The sequence below is a fragment of the Anarrhichthys ocellatus genome, unplaced genomic scaffold (assembly GCF_004355925.1).
Source record: "Anarrhichthys ocellatus isolate YVR2014 unplaced genomic scaffold, GSC_Weel_1.0 scaffold17, whole genome shotgun sequence".
Taxonomy (NCBI): domain Eukaryota; kingdom Metazoa; phylum Chordata; class Actinopteri; order Perciformes; family Anarhichadidae; genus Anarrhichthys; species Anarrhichthys ocellatus.
In genome coordinates this window covers 4,509,170-4,532,132 of record NW_022280047.1, presented here as the reverse complement: position 1 = coordinate 4,532,132, position 22,963 = coordinate 4,509,170, and the positions used below count along the sequence as shown (strand labels likewise).

Sequence of the window (22,963 nt, the reverse complement as noted above, 5' to 3'; positions counted from 1 at the left end):
GATATATATCTGTCACTGTGCCTGGGTATGACTGCTGCAATATCCTCTGTAATAACCCAGCTTCTGCTAAGACCAGAAAATGCCTTTTTTTTCTCATTTTCCTTTTTCTAGTAGTGCAAATCACCCTGACAGGGAAAAGAGAAAGCTCTCCTCCTGCAGAGTCTGATAGCTCATTAGAATTCAACACAACAAGCCCAAACAGCAAACATATTTTCCTGCTGTTACAATTCTCTGCCTGTGTGATGACAGTGTTTCTGTGACTCAGACTCAGATTCAGGGAGAGCAGATGAAAAGAGGAATAGAGGAGAAGGAAATTGGGGGGAAATGTACTCTACATATTAAAGAAAGGAGATGGTAACGATTGAAAGCGACTTTAGTAATAAGGGAATGATATAAGCTAGATGTAAAGAATGGAAATGCACATTGATAGAAACCACCCTTGCCAATTGTGGTGATTCAAAATCTGGCATGTTTACGAGAGAGGTGAGGAATCGGGCTGGTGTCAAGAGACAAGAGGGAGAGAAAGGAGGGAAGTCAGAAATAACTGTTTTCTTTAATAACAGCAGAAAGACATGAATCTATTTCGGTCTATCTATACTTTCTGATCGTTCCATATGTAATGATGAAGCTTAATTGCTTATTTATCTTCTCGTCTTGCCTCTGCCTGCCACAACTCAAGAATCCATCTGACACCCACACAATCGTCTTACTCTCAATTTAGTTGTTTTTCACTCCCTTTTCCTTTTTCTCTCTTCTTCTCTTGCCCTCTCTCTGCCTCTCAATATCGGTTTTTCTCTATTGCTTTTTTCCTTGCGTCTATAATAATTACGGCACCTAACAAGGAAATCGATGAAAGTTAGCGGATAAGGACTGCAATTAATGTGCAGCTCTATTGCGTCTGTGAAGGCATTTGTTTGTTTGCATTTGTGTGCGTGTGTTAGCACTTTTACATTTACAATTGACTGTGTGTGTGTGTGTGTGTGAGTGAGCCCGCATATCCTACTGTATAAGAAGGCATGTCTGTGTTTGTTAATCATTGTTTCTTAATGCTATCATTCTCTGCAGAGAACTTGCTTATCATCATCATCAAGATTTGAGGATGAGATATTCCTTCAGGGACATACTGCTATTGTCATCAAGATTGATTTCATGAAAGCAAGGAAAGATTTAGAAAGGCATATACAAAAGCTATTCTAATTGTTGTTTTTTTCATTAAGTTAAGACAGCCCAGGACTAAGATAGGGGTGTCCACCTTGTTTTCATTCTCAGGGCGTTAAATACCGACGCCTGGTCACGTCTCTTGGCGTCTGTCTGAGACCACCACACAAGGCACCCAGGTTAAAGTGACCACTGCTGTTGTTGGAGTGGACTGTCTTAGTAACAAGGATTCAGACCAAATCAACCAAACACTTTTGTAAATTCAGCTAATGTAGTTTCAGGACAATATGAAAGGATTAAAATCCATAGTAAAGAATAAAACAATTCAGAAAATAAAGGATGGTGTCTCCATTGCACCTGCAAACCTTTGCCTTCACCTGATGCCCCAACTTTTTCTGCAGCTGTTTTGCATCATGCAGGCGTAACACCTAATAGGAGATTATGTGGTTGTGTGCAAGTGTGTGTGCATGTGTCTCTCTGTCCATGGCTAATCTTGCATACTACTGGACCCATCAGCCATTTGTTTTTTGTCCTCATTTATATTGAAGGGTCTCCAATGGTTGAGGTGGTTCACACTTTTAAAACAGCTAACTTAATTGACTTTTATTGTTTTATACTATCATTGAATGCTGACTCCTTACTCCTCTTAACCGGCTGGTAGAAAGGAGCCGCAAGTAATCGACTACTTCAGTTTGAAATGTTGTGTTCGCTATAGGGATTAGATATTGTTCCTGTCCAGATTTGCATACCAGGTAAGCCGCAAACGCTGATCCAGTCGTATTCCTGATACATTTTTTTCCACCAGCACTGATGCCTGTTCGTGGCTGAAAGGGGTAGTAGTGCGTAGTGTGCATGAGCAGCGAGTTTGTGTGGTTCAGCGCTCTGCGTAAAAGGACTTCAGGTTGCGATTACGCATGTGAGACACCGCTGAGACGCAAGCCTGCACAGAGCCAGTGCAGATATCTGTATAGCTTAAAGTGACAGCTTATATGTTGTCTGAGAGTGAAAAACTCGTCTGATTTGCTTGCTGTCTAGAAGGGGGTTACACAATTGTGGTTTGTCTTCATTTAATCAGACATTACATTAGTCGATGCAGACACACCTAGCAAAGCATTCTACCGAGTACATTTTTGGAGTGAAGTGGAGATCTAAAATTTCCTTAACAAAAGCAATCCTTGTTTTCCAGTGCCTCTTGATACAACAACTAATTTGTTTAAGTTTGCTTGAACCCTTACAGTATATACACAGTACAGTATGGTTGCAACATCTCAGTGCACATAAATGTGCTGCCCTTGTAGCAAACAATCTTACGGTTTAATTCTCCTTGTGCTTAGTAGGGACAAGCTTTAAACTTTACAGGGCAAAAGAAAGTCCTCAGCTTTCCAACCTGTTTCACATGCATTACTTGATCTGGTGCTGAACAAAACAGGAGAACTGAAAATGCCTTATTTCAATTTCCTCTTGTCCTGCTTGAATTATTATTCATTGCTGTGTAACTCAAACAAACTCTAAAGAAACAGAGCTAGTTTTTTTCATACACGAAGGCTTATTTTAGAGATTGTAAATGAACTCTGACTTCAAAATGTTGAAATCAACTACATTTGTGTCGGGGGGGATGCTGCTATTTGACCCTGTCTTGGCGAGGTCTCACTTCTAAAAGAGGTTTTAATGTCAATGTGACTTCCTAGTTAAATACAGGTTATATATATTTGGCCGCTCGGACTACCGTTTACTGTCTGAGGATTTTAAAAAGTCGGCAAACTCGTTCCTAAATGCTTTGGAAACAGGAGGTCTTAAAAAAATCAGCTTAGCAGTGCATTGAGCAGAAATGCCTTTGTGATGGTCTTGGAGGCCCGAACCACGGTGCATCGCACGAGTATAAGCAAAGCTTAGATAGACAATCCTGCGAGCTCAACAGGTTGCCCCTGCAGCAGTTTTGCGGGCTGGATGGAAAGCTTTGGCGGGCGGTATGTGGGCCGCGGATCACCAGTTGACAACCACTGCAACCAAATACAACTTTGAAAACAAAGACACAACTCAGTACATTAATATTACTTGGGTTTGTGATGTCAGTGTGTGAATTTAATTTAGTTTACTTTTTATTTTTGCTGAGGTTGAGTCGGGTTAAATAATGCCGCTCACTGCTCATTCTGTATGATTTAAAAGCATTCATTTGACTCTGATTACTCCGACTTCTTTTTCCTAATAATAGACCTCCAATAAAGAGCTTCGTGGTTATAATGATATCACTCACACCCTTAACGAGACAACTCACCTTAACGAGCCAGAGAAGAATGGTCATTTATTGCAACAAAATAATTGCACCAACAGGTGGCTCATATTTAGCTGAGAAGAAATAAGCAGACGGAAACCTAAAAGCAATCACATTACCTGTGAAACAAAGAGATATTGATTTTACAATATTTACAGTCATAAATTTGGTGGGAGACCTCGTTTCCAAACCAGCTGTTGGCCATATAATTAAAATGTTTTAAGGGAATGGAATCATTAATTATTATTAATTATTATTATTATTTTTTTTATTGTTTATTTTATATCTTAAGTCCAAGATACAGAGATGCATTATTGGAACACTTCTAGGCCTGCAGGAGATTAAAGTGCTCTCAAAGATTGGCTGAGAGAAACATGGGGGGAGGTTGAGCACAAAAGCAATTAGGCCAATAGAAACCCAAAGAGCAAGGTTGCTAAACTCAGACAACGTATTAATCAAAGGGCCAAATGCCCCTGCTGAGAGAAAAATAACTTTTTCAGCACATTTTTCATCTGCCTGGTCTGTGTCATGTCTAGCCAGCTCCGCGACCTAAAGCCAACCATTAGATAACATTTTCAATTCCAAGATAAAAGAGGATGAAAAAGAACAGCGGAAGATGAATCACTGTTACTCCCTTGTGTTTTGTTTTTAGGAGGGAGTTCAATTACTGGATTGTAGATAAATTAGGGGGACAAAGGAGGAGGTGGAGGGTTCTAAAAAAAGAAACAGAAAACATGATATAAATGGTTTTGGTGGCAGGATATCTGGTTACAATTGACCACACTTTCTTATCCTCATCACCTTCAGCCCATTCCATTTCTCATTCTTTCCTCCCTCCTCCTTCCTTTGTCTCTCGTTCAGAATGGAAAGCTTCTCCTTCTGTCTTTCCTCAGCCTTCTCTATCTCTCACATCTGCTGCCTTCTTTCTCTCAACATTTCCCTTTTCTACCCCCTCTTCTTTCTGTTCCTGTTGCATGTATGGTTATTTTGTCTCTTTTCATTATTTCTCTCTACTCTATTTTGTTTGTCCTTCTTTGTTTTCATCATGATCCCCATTTCCTACTCCTTCCCTTCCTTCATTCCCTTCTCTGCCCCTTTTACTCTTCTGCGTCTGGCCAATATCGAGGGGTTTTCAAATCCACCCTCCCCTTTCTCTTTCTCTCGTCTCCCTCCATCTCGCTCCACTGTCCTCTCATTTTCATGCGGCTTGCTGGGCAGCCATGCTCTGCGTCTTTATCTCTGTCTGTGGCAGAGGAGGCAGGCTAGTGCCAGCAACTAATGGACTTTTAAAAAACACAGACAGCCATGCATCACAGTCCGGAGAACTAGGGAGAGAGGATTTGGAGTGAAGCCGAAGGGAGAGTGGTTTTCAGAGAGAGATGGGGGCAGATGTACAAGGGAAAGAGTGGTAGTGGAGGAAAAAGTTAAACTCAGATGTTCCTCTAAAGTAACAAAAAAGTCCCAATGCCCGTGGGAGCAGTAATCAGTAATGAGATCTGCAATCCATTCTCACTCGTCTTAAGATGTAACACTGCTCAACACTTCCCATTATTTACCCATGCAGCCTCATCAGCCAGCCTCAGCATGGTCATGCAAAAAAGAAGAAGTTTATGACCATTGTAATATGTTGTGTTGCTGCATGTCGTTGAAAAGCCATGTAATGAATCGAGAATTACAGCATCTCAAGGAAATAAAAAGAAAGAAAGAAGTTTTTGAGTGAAAACGAATACATTTCACACTTCAAAGATTTTACAGATATTAGATGTTGGATTTCGAATATAGAAGTTAAACCTATTTGACGGAATGTGGAAAAATAACACCTTGTGTTGTCCTATGTGCAGAGGCAGCAGTTAATCTATACAGCTATTTTCTATTTTCTATTATGGGGGAGGGCTTTGTTTGGGTGTAGAGAGAGTGTGAGATGGAGCTTGAGAAAGGCTGTCTCATGCCAACAAACAATACCAACAGTACAAACAGTACTGCAAAACTAAAGTAGACTACTTCTTACAACATGGAGAAAAGGCTGATTGTCGATGTTACCGACTTCCCCAACATAATAACAAGTTACCGGGACCGGGATAGGAAAAGCGAAGTGTGAAAACTACATTAAAGGTGCACAATACGAGATTGGGAGCTTTTTGATTGCCTCTCAATGGCTCTCAATGTGGCGACGCATGAGCTGGCGGCTCGTAGCTAACGGGGTTAACTTTGCTAACAGTTAAAAAATTACGGCAAATGTACTTACAAACGCTAACAGAGTTTACCTGAGGGGGAGGAGGCTGTCAATCAGGAGGGCGTTATTAGCTATAACCACCATCAGAGAGCACGATCACACACTAACAGCATGCATGGCCAACCGGCTTTGTCAGCAAAGCAAGGAGTAGCTTTGATTACAACAAACAGAGGGAGAGCGACTTCACTCTCTACTTCGGTAGACATTACTCCACTATAAGTATACATTGCAAATGTTGCTTGCTGCTATATCAATGTTTAGAATGTTCTACATTGCTCCTTTAACTACTTTGTCGTGTACCAGAAAATAACAGCCCAATCAGAACTGAGTATATAAATTAAGTGCTTAACCTTAAAGGCTCATCAGAAGCAAGAGTGAGCTATGCTCCTCTGAGTCTGTATGTGTGAACAAAGGGTTAGAGCTAAAAATATGATATGAATCTGAAACTGTGTAGCACCAATTTCACCTACCCGAAACATGGAAGTACAGCTCATGAAAAGATGTGAGAGATCCATTGGGGTATAACCAAATTGGTGAATATTAATAGAAACTCAGTAAGAAATGAAAGATTTGCACTTTGTGCACCCCAAGAAAAAGAGCCTAAATAGAACAGCTTCTTCAGTTGAAGCCCTGCACACACACTCCACGACATCTGCAAAACAGAAAAACTTTTTTATGTTAAAGTTTTGTAGCTTTAATGGTCAATGCGTCTGCACTTTAAATACACACAGGTTTTTCATGTTTTCGCTAACTAATCACACACCATAATGATCTCCACTCCATGTCAAGTTGTAAGGATGTGGTCCACATCGAATACCAGCAGGGTTCCTTCATTTGAAAGGCACCTGCGGACAAAGAAAAAGAGAGAGAGGACTGTTGTTCCTTAAGGCTCAGCAGGGGTAATAATCTCTGGCGTCTGGGTCACATCGCAAGAATCCAAAGCATGCATCCACACAGTCGCACACACACACACACACACACACACACACACACACACACACACACTGTTTATAAATCTACACCACAGTCATGACCTCTACCTGCAAAGAAAGATGGAGTTCTAGAGACTCTCCCTCACTAACACAGATACACGTACACACACACACACACACACACACACACACACACACTCAGGGACTTGCAGAGTAGTTGCAGCAGAAATCATTTCCACACTGCACTCGCCCCCTTCATTGGGCTGCATGTGGTCAGGTAGACATTGGAATGTGTCTGTAATGGCCAAGTGCAGACTTTCAATAGCAAACTCATTCCCAATCTCCCCAGCAAACCCCATCAAACTGCAAGGCATGAGTCTCCAAGTCTACCTGCAGCCTGTGAGTGAAGAAACTGTGTTCAGAAATATTCAGCTCAGGTCTGAGATGAACTCCGGGGAAGGTTTCTGTGAACCATGCTCACAAGAAAATTCATTCTTGGGTAATCAGGTGTCTGATCTTTCCTTTCCGTCTGACAGGTGGTTATGTTGACTGAATGAGTAAAGACACACCAAAGCTTTCCACTCTGTCTCACTGTTTACACATGTTTACCAATGCAAGAGTGACTGGAGGCTTTTGAGGGGGTCAATATTAACATCACCGTTGGACCATAAATGGTGAATAAAGAACGGTCAAGCCGTGTTACAATAGCAGATGCTTTAAGATGTAGACGGATTCATGAGACCAATGGGACTGGATGATCTGGAAGATTCACTTTAGCAAACACCAGCTGTTCATTAATTTTGGGTGAGTGCGACTGTGGAGGTTCCCAAATTAACAGAGCTACTGAAATATTTTCGCACAGTATGTCAGTCAGCCTGCTAACTGAAAGTGAGATTTCCCTTGGTGATGGCAGATCTCATTGACATTAATTTGCTTCAACCCAGCATTTTCAGGTCCTTCAGGTGAAATTTCTCCTGAAATCCAAATTATTTTAGGATAAATAACAACTATTGAGAAAAAAAAGGCACTCTGTTTAATTACCCCCGGGAGTAGATGGAGCTTCAGTGACTGATAGTGTGAGAGTGCTCGTGCACCTAAATCTGTTGCTGTGAAAGCATCTGAGTGTATCAGTCATCATTTTCTCTCCTTGCCTTCATAAGCATTTCTTTCCCATGGTTCCAATTAAAACTCCCCCAAATCAGACTGTATTGCTTCCATATTAACATATGCAAGGCATACACATATACACACAAGCGATGTGATAACCTGATGCTTCAATAGAAATCAGTCTCAAAAGGTGCCTTGTGGTGCACACACAGAATCCATCTGCAGTATGTGTGCCAGTGTTTTCCCTAGCAATTATTCCTTGGTGGTGTGGAGGGCCTTTGACAACGTACAGTTTGGCACTAAAACTCACCACTGAAACCACTGCTAATGAACTTAATTAAGTAGGGCTGGCAGCTTCTCAGTAGTGGTCAAACTCTGCCACCTGCATTCAATCAGGCCTATACATTCTCAAAACTGGCAGCGAAGATGTTAAATTGGCAGAAGACATTCAGGACCCTGTCTTGAATCTAAGGCTGCAGGGGATTAACCACGGTGATGTCGAAGTGGCACGCTGTGTTTTGAGTTTTTTCTGGACTAAGATCTCTGAGGTGCTCTGCAGTGGTTCGTTGCTGTCTGTAATACATTTGTGATCAACGTCAACTCTTACCAGTCATAAGACCACGGTTCATCTTTGTGAAACATGCCCCATGCCCTTCAAATCACGATCAAGCATTTTCTTTCAGTGGATGATTTCATTTATCTAGGCTGATCTTTCTCGCAACGGTATAGTTGTGAAATGTAACACCCCGCAAGTGAAGAGGCGACAAATGTAGATGACCTGTGTTCCACAAGGAGAGAAAGGGTTTAAGTCAAGTGCAGTGACTGTTGAGATGTGGTTGACTGCGGCAGTTAAGACAGCCACAAAGAAGATTTCCTCCACAGGTTGTCTGGTCTCGTTCGCCTTGACATGCCGCGGAGCTCAGTAATCTGGGACGACCTTGACGTCAGTCACTGATCCTCCACATTGAGAGGAGCAAGGTGGTACACGGTTCGCTCATTTAGTGTGTCCACTGAGCTTGACTGAGTGGACGGGGACAAAGGGGGCAGACACAATGAAGGAGGACCTGCTCATTGAGAAGTGAATGAAGGACGGACGGACGGACGGATGGATGGATGGATGGACGCTCTGTCCTAGCTATTCTGTCTGGGTGACGTAAAGGATCATGCCATGTGTTTACTACAGCATTATAACTACACAAAACCATAGAAAAATAATCATTTGCACATATAGTTTTCACATACAGTAGTCGGGGGGGAAAAAACGCAAACTGGCACAAGAGTGAGAGGGAGTAAAGGAAAGCTCTCTGGACTACTGTCATTTCTGTATTTCAACTTTAAAGCATTCACATGTGCAGGTTGCATGGAAATAGAGGTGCTGTGGAGAGATTGTGAACGCTCTCGTGGCTTTGTGTTTTATGTCTTGAAGGTCACTTTTTATATTAATAATGCAGGTTGGTCCAGGTATAAGCAATGAGCCTATTGATATGCTTATGGTTCTGAGATAAAGCCTGGCAGATACATGCACATTCAGCATTCTAGTCTCTTTCTCTGTCTCTTCTGCAAGTCTCATCGTACTTTGTTTTTTTGCGTTTGCCTTGCTCTCATGTCCGTCTCGCTCTGTCACCGTCTGTGTTTGTCATAGACAGCTGTCATGTCTCTTTCTTCTCTCTCTTTCAATCTGTTTCTTTTTCTCCCCCTTCTTGGCCGCCCTTTTTTTTTTTTTTTTAAGATGTGATCAAAGAAACAAAAAAATATTTAAATAAATTCAATTAAGGTGTTCATTTTGCAGTGTTTGCTAAACTTTTTATTTCAAAACTTTTGCTCTGCTGGTTTGATTGTATGTTTGTTTTACTTGGTTGAGAACAAATGTTAGGTGATAGACCACCTGCTTTCCCGAAGACATACAGTATGTAGCATGTTAGAGTTATAAATAACTTGTCCACGTGAGAAACAATAGTTTAATTTAATGACATCACCAAAATAAAAATACATTTTTTTTTCTTTTCTTTTTTTTAAAGCCAATAATGCCAAATTATTTTAGGGTGGCTTCAGCCCCTGGTCAATTCACTTTGTTGCTTGTATAATTAATTGCATTTTGGATTTAAACAGTACTTCAGGACATGTAAATGAGAATACAGTAAACACAATTCATGTAATTGGTAGCTTGACATGTTTCGTTTGTCTTCATTGTGGACTGTGTGGGCCCCTCTGTTGCTGGCGGGGCAGACACCCGGGAAGTGGATGAGCCCCTCCGTTGGTGTCATGCACACAGAAGCATCATCTGAGAACTGTTTAAGAAAACAAGTACATGCGACCACATAAAAAAACGGAATGATTCATACTTTTCAGAGGCAAGCAAATGTAACAGAAGACTTCATTATCAAAAATACAGTTGAACAAAGGGAAGATGATAAGGAAAAATAATAATTTTTCTGCCAGATCCTATTAAGGGTGGCATCTTAGTTTTGGCTCAGTGATCCGTCTCAGATGATCCGTCTCTCCAACATCTGTATCCAATTACTCCTCTCTTCCACTATCACATCTCTCATCGGCTTAACGGGGTCTGAGCAAAGATTTGCATACAGCGTGGCAATAGCCGATTAATTTCTCCTTTTTTTCTTTTTTGCTCCTTCTTCCTGAAGAAACAAAGACGGCTAATGACAGCTGAGTGTAATTCAACAACAGAGAAAACAAAGAGGGAGTGAAGAAGTTGTCATATTGCTTCTCAGGGGATGCAGGCGACTGTTGCCACTAGAGCAAACAGTCGGACAGAACGCCTCATGAGGGATCGATGCCACCTGCGTGCCAGGCTTCCATCATCTGAGATTTAGCCTTGAGCGTCTTCATGTGTTCTGCGTCTTGGAAGAGGGATATGATTGATCATTGATCATGAGAGAATGACAAGAAAAGCACGGTTGACTTGGTATGTGAGAGGATAATACTGCACTTGTGTACTAAACTACAAACTGCAAAATAGATATGTAAGGAGAGGAAATACTGGTTACTGTGCCTTTAGTATTTCCCAGTTCAAAAACATGTAATTTGTTGTGCAAAAGCATGAAACAGAGTATACAGTAGCAATTTATTGCAAATAGTAACTCAATGCTCTTGATATTTTAGTGATATTTTATGTGATATTTCCATTTATTTCATTTTATATCATGCTCCTTATTAAACCGCGGGGTATAACAACAATACATTTCAAGAGGAACTGTCCTGAAACAACCTTCTTCACGCATTTTCCTTCAGTGTGATGCATGGACGGGGAGGTGCCGTCTCCGTCTTCTGTGCCTTGATTGATTCGCCTGCACCTAATCTTATCTTTATCCAGATATCCACATATCTGCAGGAAGCCAGCCAGTGCAGACTGGGGGAATATTTGGCTAAGGAGCAGCCTCTCATTGTAATACTCTCTGATTTGTCAAATGAGGCCCAGACTAAGGCAAAAAAAAAGAGACTGAACGAGCTGAAAGACAGAGCTAGACAAAACCGTGTGCGCGTGTGCATGTGTGTATGTGTGTGCGTCTGTGTGCAAGAGAGAGAGGGAAAGCTCGTGGTTGAGATGTAAAGATATTAAAGGTAGAGTTGAGCTTGCCTCTGGGCTGTTGCTTTTGTCTCACATCAACCTCTCTCTCATTTCTCTAAACCAAACAAATCAAAGTCGAAGGACAGTGATGCAAGAAAGCATGTGTGCAGAAGACTGCAGTAAAGGCCGTGTGGGAACAGTTTACACTTGGTTCATTATACTCCACAGACTTGCCTGCCTGTCAGCACACAAACAGCACAACTGGAATCGATTTGCTATCATGCCACATTTATGTTTTGCAAATTCTTCACATTAGGCAATCTCCAGCCCTGATCAAAGCAGATGTATTTCTGTTTAAAGCTGATCACTTCACTGGCAGATTAAAAAAGTAATGAAGATGGACTTTGTTGTCCGTCGTGGGAAAAATGATGTGCTGCCACTACAAATCCATGTGGATAGCATAAAGCTCAATAACTAAATAATGCATGAATAAAAACTGGCAAAAATTGCCTTTTTTATTACAGCCATGAGTCTTCATCTGAAGTGTTCGACTCTTCTGCAGCCTCTTCATCAGTGTATTCCCGACAGAACAACGCACTGAACCTCCCACGTGTAAAACATTTTACATCCATTGCTTAAAGGCTAAATACTGAACATTTAAGAAACTGACTTCGCACTCGGGGATGATTTGTTATGAGCCACTTTGTCGCTTGTAATCTAAAATGTAATTTATGGATGAGATATTGGAGTTTAAACTGAGAGCAAGATGAAGAATCTACTACTCCTTTTGCATGTTGGGTGCCCTTGAAGAAATCTCTCGGAGGGAGGGGAGGAGAGAGAAAAAAGACAGAGTTAGACTGGACCCTGGAGTAGTTTAGCCGTTTTGAAGTTTCAGCATGGCTAGACTCTGAAGCCAAACTGTTTGAACTGTGGATGAGATAGAAGGACCTCTTGCAGCCGGCCTAGACACTCATTGAGCCGGTTCTGTCAAATAATTGGAAAATAACGCCCAGAGAGAGTTGTATGAGTCCAAATGTGTATGAGCTCTCTGCAGGAGCACAGACATATATATGTAGTTTTCTTTCACTTGAGCAGTCCTCAAAGTTCACCCTCCACCTTTTATTTATGCATGCAGTCATCTGGCTGATGAAGGAGGAGGTGAGGACCGACCTCATTTTGAAAAAGTTCTTCTCTTGGTAAATTCAGACTTTGTGAACAGCGCTGTTGATCTGAAGTTTTTATTCGTATTTTTTTCATGTTTGTGTTTTTTGACAATGCTAAGCAACTTGAGTTTAGGAAAGCGTGGCTTTCATGGCAAGTAGAGTATGGTTGAGTTATATTTAAGGTTGGGGGAAGGATAGTAGACTTGGTTGGATATTGAAAAAAAATCAGTTTCAATGTGAAGCATAAGACAATAATATTATTTATAGGAGACAGGGTGGCTTGGTGTGGTTCTGACCTTTTTATTGATCTCTCTAGTAGCTTATTTACTCGGCTAAGACCCGTTTAGTTGTTCCAATGTCCAAACTGAAGAACGTCAAGCTTCTATTTTCTTCTTCAATCACATTTTAGATCTGCTTTGCCTGCATGCCCTACATTATAATATTAAAATAATTGTATGTGCATCATATTTCCTCTACCTCTTCTTTCTGTTGTATAGTTGCAGTGGAAAACTCATTTCCCAACGTTAACATTTATTCACTTCAGTACTCTTTTTGTTGGGGGGGGGGTGTTTCGGATACATTTCTACACTGACATTCTTCTTAGTTGAACAAAATGTTAACATTCCAGTCACAGCCCCTTCTGTGTTTTACAAGAACATTCACAACTACTAATTATAAATAATAGCAGAAAATTATGAATAATTAGATTCTTTGCAACTATTCCCTATTTACAGTTTTTTTGACCCTTTGCCTTGCAAAACAAAACAGAGCTGTAGCAAAAATAGCTCGGGCTCATCGTTCAGTGCTGTGATGTGTTCATTAAATGAGCTCTGCCATTACAAAAACACTCTGAAACTGATCAACAACAACATAAACAGTGATAGAGCAACAGAATTAGGTTAATATTCTCTCCTCCCATGTATAGAGGGATGCACATTAAAAAGTGACGTGAGTGATAGAAAAAAGGAGGAGGTGATGCAGGGAAGGCTTTAATTTAGTGATTGTGGATCTTACTGGGTCGTCTGTGTCACATTCATGAGAGAGAAAAACAAGGCCCAATGCAATGATTAGGATTCATTGGTGGATGTTTGATGTGTGTGTGTGTGTGTGTGGGTGTGCGTGTGTGTGTGTGCGTGTGTGTGTGTGCAATACTGTGAGTGTTTGTCAGTGTTTCTGAGGAAAATAGCTTCTGATAATTACGCTGGCACAGCAAGAGTCACAACCCTGGACACAAGACAGAAGTTAAAGTGTGTGCATGTGTTCTGTGCATCTGTGTGTGTTATATGACGGACATTTCGAGATGCAGCGGTTAGTGTTGAGTAAGTTTATGCAAGTGTTGCTTGCATAAACTTACTGCACGTGCATGATAACCTAATCTCACAGTACAGACAATTTCAAGCAGGTTAAGAGCTCAGAGTGAACACATTTAATGAAGAGTTCACTTGAGAGTGGCTTACAACTACAACCACAGTTATTATTTGCCGGACTATAAGATTTGAGAACTATTCTCAAATGCAGTCTGCCAATGAAAGTGCTAAAAAGTTATCTGGATGCCAATCTACTGGTAGTGGGTGAATGCATTACCTCATCTGCCATGATGGGAGGTTTTATGAGACTCTAAAGTATGCTATTTAAAATACCGTATGAACGTAGGTGGGCTGTGTCCACAAAGAGTATTTTGGGATCTGTTGATTGAGGCTTTTGTTTTAGTTGAGTACACTGTTGCAGTGAGAGACAAGCTGTTCTCTTCTATTGTTGGACAACCCCCCCCTCTCTGACAAATAGCTCCCGTTTTTAGATTTGATCACAGGACCAGATGCAATAGCCGGCTACTGAGCAAGAAGAAAGAGACATTTGTTTGAAATTCGTCAGTTGTGCTGAGACAAAAATTTTAAGTATGTTGTTTTGTGGCTTGACCTTAAGGAAACGCGTAGCCGTAACTATTGGTGTTTTGTGTTTATAGTTTCTATAGCACAGATAAAAATCAGAGCGTAAACATAACATATGAAGTGGAATGTGTGAATGACGTGCATAAACGAAAGTGTAGACAACATAAGGAAATACAAATTCAAAGAATGTTATTATATTATTGATATTAGTTCTAACTATAAAAAACTTGGATGACGTAATACATAATATGTGCTGCAAATAATATATATTATTATGCAATATGTTATGTGGCGTAATATGTACAGAAATGTTGTTATTTACATAGAACAGTGCAAATATTACTGTTGATCAAACCAGAGTATAATCCAGGGAAAGATAACGGGGGTTTGGTGTTGATCTGTTATGATCTTACGTCGGTTTGTTCCCCTCCGTATTCTGAAATCCAGCCCTTCTTCTCTGACCACAAACCTCCTTCTGCACAAAAATAATGACACCTTAAATCACCTAAATGCAGGCTTCTAAGCCCAAAATCACTGATTCAGTATTTGCACTATGCTAATGTGTGAACTGGTAATGTCAAGTGAAATTGCAAAAATATCCCGTCCTCCCCCTCTTCTCTTACAGATATGTTTACCTCTATTTATACATACAGTACTAGCACAAAACTCCAGTCACTATTTTTACATCTAGAAACAAGTTCAGAAGCTGCTTCTGTATTTACGCATATTGATGCAGGAACATTTCGACTCACTTTAATGGCACATACTGTACAAGATTCATACTATACGTCAGTATTTTAATAGCTATTGCGACCCATAAACATCTTGCACCTTTTTTTGTTTTTATCATCATGTCTGGCGAGGTCTTAAAGCTACTCTGATCTGGAAAGCTCAACAATTTGATTTGAACTCTTATGGTCATTTCTTCTCCATGACCCCAATGTGAAACAAAGTCAAAATACGTATTCCAGCGGCGACAAAAGCATGCCAGAAAGGAGCGTTTGTTATTATTATTATTATTATTAATTATTAGGATCATGAATTCTTCCCTTGTATTTTAAGAGGCCTCAAATTGTAGTTCTTTTGACTGGTTTATGTTTTCTTCTCATGAACAGTGTAATTGGAAACATGGCGACTCCACCACAGGGTGTCAAAGGTGCATGTATATAGTTTAACTTGGATAACACCTTAATTGGAGCCCATTGCCAGGTTACGCTATGCATGCAAATGCAGCTTGTGCAAAATAGAAAGCTGCCTTGCCTAGATAATCCTTATAAGTCCTTGACAAACTGGAAAGCTCATCCATCTTAAACACCTGTAGTAACATGTAATACTCTGAGACGGGGGCAGAAAATAGAATAGTAAAGGCTTTCCCAGACTGTTCTGACCCATCCAAAGTTCTCAGCCGTAAGAAAGTTGTACATTTTGTCATGTGAGCTGCTTAGATAATCACAATCACATGCCTTTCATGGAAATTGATCATGACGTTGTTTCTGGTAATTAAACAAACTTGAGCTGATAATAAACTGATGCTTTGCATGTAGAGCAAATCAAGCGCTCCCTATTCACAGATACTTTGTCTCTGTTTATGAAACACAGCTGCAGGCAAGAGCACTTCCTTTCACAGGCTCCAGCATCATTTTCATTCTAGGGATAAGTCTTTTTTATGTGATTGTCTGCTTTGTTGGCATTGCTATAATCATTTATTTATCGAGTGTAGTTTAATTGGATTAAAGCTTCGAGCTGAGTCTTATTGTGATGTAAAGACTGGTACATTTAAACTAATCTCCATATCAAGTGACCCCATGTGAGGTCCCAAATCCTGGAAAGACTACAGGGAAATAGCTTTTCTCCGGAAAAAGGTAGTATACATGTAATGGACACTTTTTGTTCCGTTGTGGGAATCTATATACACTCAGCATGTGCAGTGTCTGAATTCTAAAGAATAATGTGAATGAGATCAGCACGGCTTTCTTGTGTTTTCAGTGTGGCTGACATCAGAGGTCACCGCATACACACAGCACTGTGCATGATAATGCACACACACACACACCGCCCCTTTTCACCCAAATAGCGAGAAGTCCTTAATACACAATGGTAAGCTGTTGGAACTGATTTTTTACTCATTTCCCTTCCACAAAGCCCATAATCTTTCCAATTCAAAAGCAATGGTAAAAAGCCGTAAAATTATTTGAGGTAATAAATTACTCTCTCTACACTTTTTAAGGTTGTAAAGAGCAGAAGGAGTCAATCTGATGCCCTGCAGTGAATTATTGCACACACACACACACACACACACACTTCAGAGGACTGCAGACTGTGAAATTACCCAATCAGAGGGTCTTGTCGGTTCTCAGACATTAGTCATCACACATAGGCCAACTGAGGTGATACACACACATACACACACAGTGAAGACAGAGGGGTTTAACAATTTCATAAAGCTCCATTAAAGTTAATGACACACCAAATCCAAAATAATATGTTAGAAGAAATGTCTGTGTGCGCGTGTGTGTGTGCGTGCATGTGTGTACGTGTGCGTGTGTGTGTGTGAGAGCGTCTATTGAATTTTCAGAAAGGGTGTCAGGATGTGAATATCACAGCCACATTGTTTATTCTCCACTTTTCATTTTGGTGTGAAAATGACGATTTATTGAATGTTAATGAGAAGCCATGTCAACACCCGGCACCTTCACATCAAACAAATTGTAATTCTCACTTTGAGTCACTTCGACCCTCTAATTTCAAGCACAAGCTGCAAGCACACACTTCACACCCACCTGCACTTCACTGCAACGGCATGCACATAAAAATGTAAAACACACCCAACACATATCCACATATGGGTGCAAGAAAGATGAGCCAACAAGCCAGTAACACTTGTGTATCTACAGTCTAGAGGGGAAGTTAAAAACAGTAAAGTTGCTGTGCTGTTGCCATCCTGCAGTAGAGCGTCTTATGTTTGATGAATTGAACTTTGTTTTTGCAAAAGTAAGTGACATCATTTTCAAATAGTTCCATATTGTGGAGGCCAAGCTAGAAGCCTGTCAAGGACCTCAAAGACTCTCAATAACTCAACACAATGTTGTTGCTTATCACCTGTACAACCTGAGGTACAGATGCACCGATCTGAATTTTGGTAACTGTGTCTAAATGTCTTTTTTCTTTTCTTTCAGGTGAAGTACGGCCGCTTTGGCTTTGTGTGGGATGCAGCAGTGCTGGAGTACGTAGCTAACAACGATGAGGACTGCTCGTTCTACACTGTCAGCAGCATCGCACCAGACCGTGGATATGGTATCGCCATGCAGCACGGCAGCCCCTACAGGGACATTTTCTCCCAGAGGTAAGAGTAGTAACAGTAAACAACTGTCAGCAGCATCCTTGACTGCATTTTATTTGTTATTTAAAGGACATGTTTCACATGCACATTGAAGAAGCCGCCATTTTTTGTTCCATACTATTCATCTCAGTCATATTGTCTTCTGTTTTAAGTTGAGAAATGTCCCTTACTTTTGAGAAGAGTTATGTAAAATGAAAAAAATGCATTCACATATTCTCCTACTTCAGGAGAGTTCACTTCCACAAAGTGTTCCCTTCTTCCTGCTTGAAGTTTTTTGCTCCACAGATCAGAGCCCAAGTAAAGAGCAGATTAATATGTACATTTATCTTCAAGAGGAAACCAGTGAATGATACTTTCACAAATTGTATTCAGCTGCCTTGCTTAACCTCAGCATGAACCATTGGTTCACATTGAAGTCGAGCAAGTGTGACAGCACGACCTCACAAATAAGTCAACAGTAGACAGTGCTGATGTATCCAAACTAATCCTAGTTGTCTACCTTGTTGCTGGAGCACACAGCGGGGGATTTTTCCTTTGTCAAATTATGTCATGGACCAGGAGAGTAACAGAATTAATTTGTTTATTAATTTATTCCCTACTTATTCAGTCACTTATGGCTGTAAAGAAGGTTGGTAATGTCTGCAGACACCACACAAAGGTCATTCATTCATCTCCTGTCAGCTGCCGAGCTGCTGTCTGTGCTGTGTTTCGACAATGCTGAGTGTCCTTGTTTGTTTGTTTTCATTTACCTTTGAATGCAATGCCGTGATACACACCACATCACCAGATTGCAGGTTCAGTCACATGAAGCGAAGTGTTTCTGTGAAGGCCGCATAAGGATTGCTTGCATCCCAGGAAAGAATCCTGTTGGCTTTATTCATGGTCATGCGTCACATCATTTCAAGATTAGGGAAAAATATAAATCTCTGCTGCCTTAATCATGTGTGGTAAAGGATTTTATTCATTTTATGTACATGGGCCAACATGTGTGAGCTTCACAGAGTGTTCGAGTGACTAGGCCTGTCTGTTTATGGCTCCATATCCGGTGGAGCGTTGCTCTTCAGAATATTTCCTATCATGGCTGTTATTAAAATAAACAAGCAATTAATTGACAGGCCATGTTTCCAATTTCCTCCTATTATTTCCGGGGCAATGTCACACTCTCTGGAAGACAGTTTCAAGCAGTTTACTCACACTGCTCCCCATGGCTCAAACAAAAACAGACACAGAAATCATCAGGAGAAATAAATAATCACAGAGGTGTAATTGTTTTGTTTTTCCTCGCTGTGATTTTCTTTTTTGTTTTTTTTCATCCTGACATTCTGTATTATGCAGATTGATTAAGTACCAAGAGGAGGTTTGACAGGAATTGTTGTATCCGTCCGTGCCCTGGCAACCCAGAGAGAAATGTTTCACTCAGCTTGATTATCTGTAGTAGCCTGGTCATGACATGTCAAAATTGATGATTACAACTGGATTTTTGTTGACTGGTAAACATCAATTTGTTCAAAATATAACAATAATTTACTAAGTTAAATGATAATTTTCCTTACAACAACTAGAGTCAAATACAGTCATTCCATGTTAGATTACATCTATGTTTCTGCAAAGGTTTGCTTGATCATAACAGTCACTGTTGAACACTAACACTAGTCTTTCTTACACAGACCTGTGAAAGAGAGGATTTCTTTTACTTTGATAGCAGCAAAAAATTTGGGGTTGTTCGATTTTCAAGCAGTCAATCCCAATCTCTGTCTGCAGCAACGAGCCCAGAACGCTGTGTCAGCACCTTTCCAAAATACTGAGGGGAAATGTTGTGGAACTAGTGTACAAGCATGAGCGTTGTTAAGTTTGCCAAATGACACAGGCTGCAGTATCTATTTTTTAGTGGATTGCTGTATGGATCTCGTCCACTAAGGGATTTCGAAAGCAGTAACACACATTGCAGGGTGGACGGGGCAAAAGCCTGCCAAAAAACACTAGACTAATGGGAGGTATTATATAACAGCCAACATCTGCTTAGCCTGCCCAACCCTTCTCGGATGCCAGTACAGGCACATGTGTCGCACACTACATGAGGATACTGTAGCTCCTGTATCAGTCTGTCCGGCATTTCTTTTGACCATTTGCAACTCATGTCTTGGCATGACATGGCAGAGGAAAAATATTGACGACAGCCTCAGGCTTTTCTGTCTTTGTTTTAGAAGAACATATTCCATATCAAGGTCTGTGTAAGGCTTTTGATTCCGTCGTTCACAACATTAAGATGCTTTCCCTGGGTTTGGATTCTTCTGAAAGCGGTTTATCTTTACTTTCTGGCAGACTTCAGAATGTTGATGCCATTTTTGTTCAAATCAAGCCCAATGAAGTTGTTAGAAATTTGGCAAGGATCAATATTGGGTCCCCATGTATTTACTCTCTACATTCATTATATACATTTTTACAACTCTCAATTATGCTGATAATGCCATGTTGTATTCCATAACTCCATCACTCCAATACAACAACACAGATGCATTTTAGAAGGACTTCCATGCCCTCAACGGTGATCTAGTTGATATAGTACAGCGTTGTAAACACATAGCAATTGGTTTGATATCAGCGTGTGGAACTCATTGCTCAGAAACTAGAAATTCTAACTACATTCTTATACTGAGGGAGAACTTTCTCTCTCTCTTTAATTAATGTGTGGGTGTGCATGCGTGATGATTGTTCCTGTATCAATAATTTGCCTTTATGTCTTTACCTTTATCTCAATGAAACTTCCTCTGTAAATATATGTTGATAATTAAATGAACACACAAGAAAATTAAATATTATAAAGAGAACACAAAATGGGAGGTGATAATAATAGACCAGTAATAAATACAGATCCCAAAAGTCTGTGAATATGTGGTGTCATTTGAGAGTAAATCTGCAACTTCAGAGAAGTACTTACTTTATATGTGTGAGTTACCAGTGAGTGTTGCACACTTGAGCAGTGTTTACTATCTGCAGGTCCCTGGAGGTAATGAGAGACATGAAAAACAATTTATTTGCTTTGACACTTCAGAGAGAAAGAGAGAAGGGAAATCTCTGTAGAAATAGACAGACTGCTACAACCTCATCGTTTTCAACCGCTTTGTTAGTTTGGAAGAAGCCATTGCCAGAGTGCAAGTGCATCCTTACTTCATGTCTTTGTTTCTGTGTGTGTGTGTGTGTGTGTGTGTGTGTGTGTGTGTGTGTGTGTGTGTGTGTGTGTGTGTGTGTATTTGTCGGCACTGTAGAACAAATAATGTGTAACTTTGTACGCATGTTTTTTTGTGTGTGTGTGTGCGTGCGTGTGAGAGTGTGTGGGAGCTGCTCTGTGATTGATGGAGACAGCCTGCAGATTTACCAGAGTCAGAAAACAGTGGCGTAAAGGGCTAGTCCGCTAATTTAAACTGACAGCCACTGACAAGTTGTTTTGAAGTGCTGCTGAAGGGGCAAGCTTGTGGGAAAAAAATAAGCCCGCTCTCCCAGGCATATATTATTTCTGTCTGTGAGGGTCTGCAGGCATTGATGTGAACAGTTAAAATAGAAGATTTAATCCACAGCAGATGGACATCTTGAGGGTGCAGCAGTCTAAGAAGATAAGCTGCGGGCCAGACATTTTATTGCACATATTGAACACGATTGCTTTTTACATTTGGATTGCAAGATAGATGAGGTGCCTCTTTGTGTGTGATCATGGTCAGGACTGCAGAATTTCAATCTTGACACCATCTTCTGTGTAGTGAGTGCAAGAAATTCAATGAAAGTAGATGATTAATGTCAGTAGGAATAAACAGCTCAGAGAAAATAAATTATATGCTAATGAGTATCAGGGTCATGCTATCAGAGTGTTGTTTTCATTTATTAACTTGTTTTTTTTCAATTTAGGAATACATGGGGTGAGCAAAGAGTGCCTCATCGACAATATGAATTTGATTTGTTACATAACTTTCAACAACACAGATTGATTCATATTGTTGTTTTATGGCCTGGCTACAGGCAAGTGTTCATCAGTGGCCTGAGTGCTGGTATTTGAGGGCTTTTAAAATAAAGCAATGGTGTGACTCGTAAATATCCTGACCTGGGTTGTATGAAAGTAACCGCAGCTAAAAGCAACGCCCGTCGACTCTGATTGCCTCACCAAATGAGCTGGGATTTTGGACATCTGTGAGAGACTGGAACTTTCTGACGGCTCAAGTTTATTTCTTATCTTGGAAGGAAACACATGTTCTTCCACATAAAGAGGAAAGAAACATTTAGTTCCAAATGCTGGATGAAAGCGGTCTTGATAAAGTTCATTATTGCATCGTTGAGCATGGGTTTCATGTGAGTAATGTGACAGTGTAAGAAGGGGTCATTTGCTCCTGAATCCAGCTTATGTGTCTTCCTTACTGCCACTAAAGATATAGCAAGGGCAATGGCTATGCATATGTGTGTAAGTGATAACCACTATCTATGTTTCCCTCATTCTGTCCTTTGGTGCAGTCTTAAATACAGTAATCCATCCGTTCTTTATTATTCCTTCTGTAGCTTTAGCTCTTTCGTGCTTTTATTTCATATCCTATTCAGATGATGAATTGACGTCCAGCGATGTGTCTCTAATATGAAAGTAGTCCTCTAGTAATATTAAAGGGCTATGGGTCCCAGTGAATACAAAGTAAACTGTATACTACTCGTAAAAACTGTTTGTTTGTGATGCTTTTCAGTATTCGGCCAAGCTTTTATCTCAGCAGCACTCATGACAATAAAATTGTCAGCAATAGTTTAAAAAACTGTTGATGAACTGACTTGTGAAAGTCTGGGTATTGCAAACCTTGAAGTGAAATTTTATGAATCGTGAAGTGAAGTTTTTCTTCTGAAATGTATATGATGGAGATAAACCAAATGGCACAGTTGAAGGACACATATAAATGGCTTTTAAAAGCTGCCTTTGCCCCCCATGTAAATCTTTTATTTTAGTCCCAGCAGAAGGGTTGTAAACAGAGACAGCAGAGGAGGGGTGTAACACCTGCTCCAATACTGTTCGCTCTCTGTCACAGTTGTCTCAGGCATTTTTGAAGAACCACTTTGATACTTTACCAGTCAAAAGCTGCCAATACAGTTAATGTAATGCTCTTACAAAAAAGCCTCTCTGACTGCCCTTATAATTAGCCAATTTATGGTCTCTTGTTACTTGAATCTTAAAGAAATCTGGTCAGCTGTGTTTGAGATTTACTGACACGTGTTATAAACTGCGGAGAAAAAACTATCATACCCACAGACTACAACTGATGACATAATTCGCAAAAGCAAGCGGGCTTAGTCGGGTCAGCAAGTTAACTCGACCTTCAA

The 22,963-nt window shown here is 40.4% G+C and overlaps 1 protein-coding gene across 3 annotated transcripts in view; it reads left to right on the top strand.

Annotated features, from left to right (window-relative positions):
* The window catches only part of grid2 (glutamate receptor, ionotropic, delta 2), a 438,522-nt gene that overhangs the window by 391,253 nt on the left and 24,306 nt on the right, over positions 1-22,963 (top strand). For all 3 annotated transcript variants that reach the window (XR_004213070.1, XM_031856266.1, XM_031856267.1), the window contains exon 14: positions 17,457-17,623. Coding sequence is in view for 2 of the 3 variants with exons in the window: in XM_031856266.1 (XP_031712126.1) it covers positions 17,457-17,623 (167 nt within the window). In the remaining variant the exon portion in view is untranslated. The remainder of the gene's footprint in view (positions 1-17,456; positions 17,624-22,963) is intronic.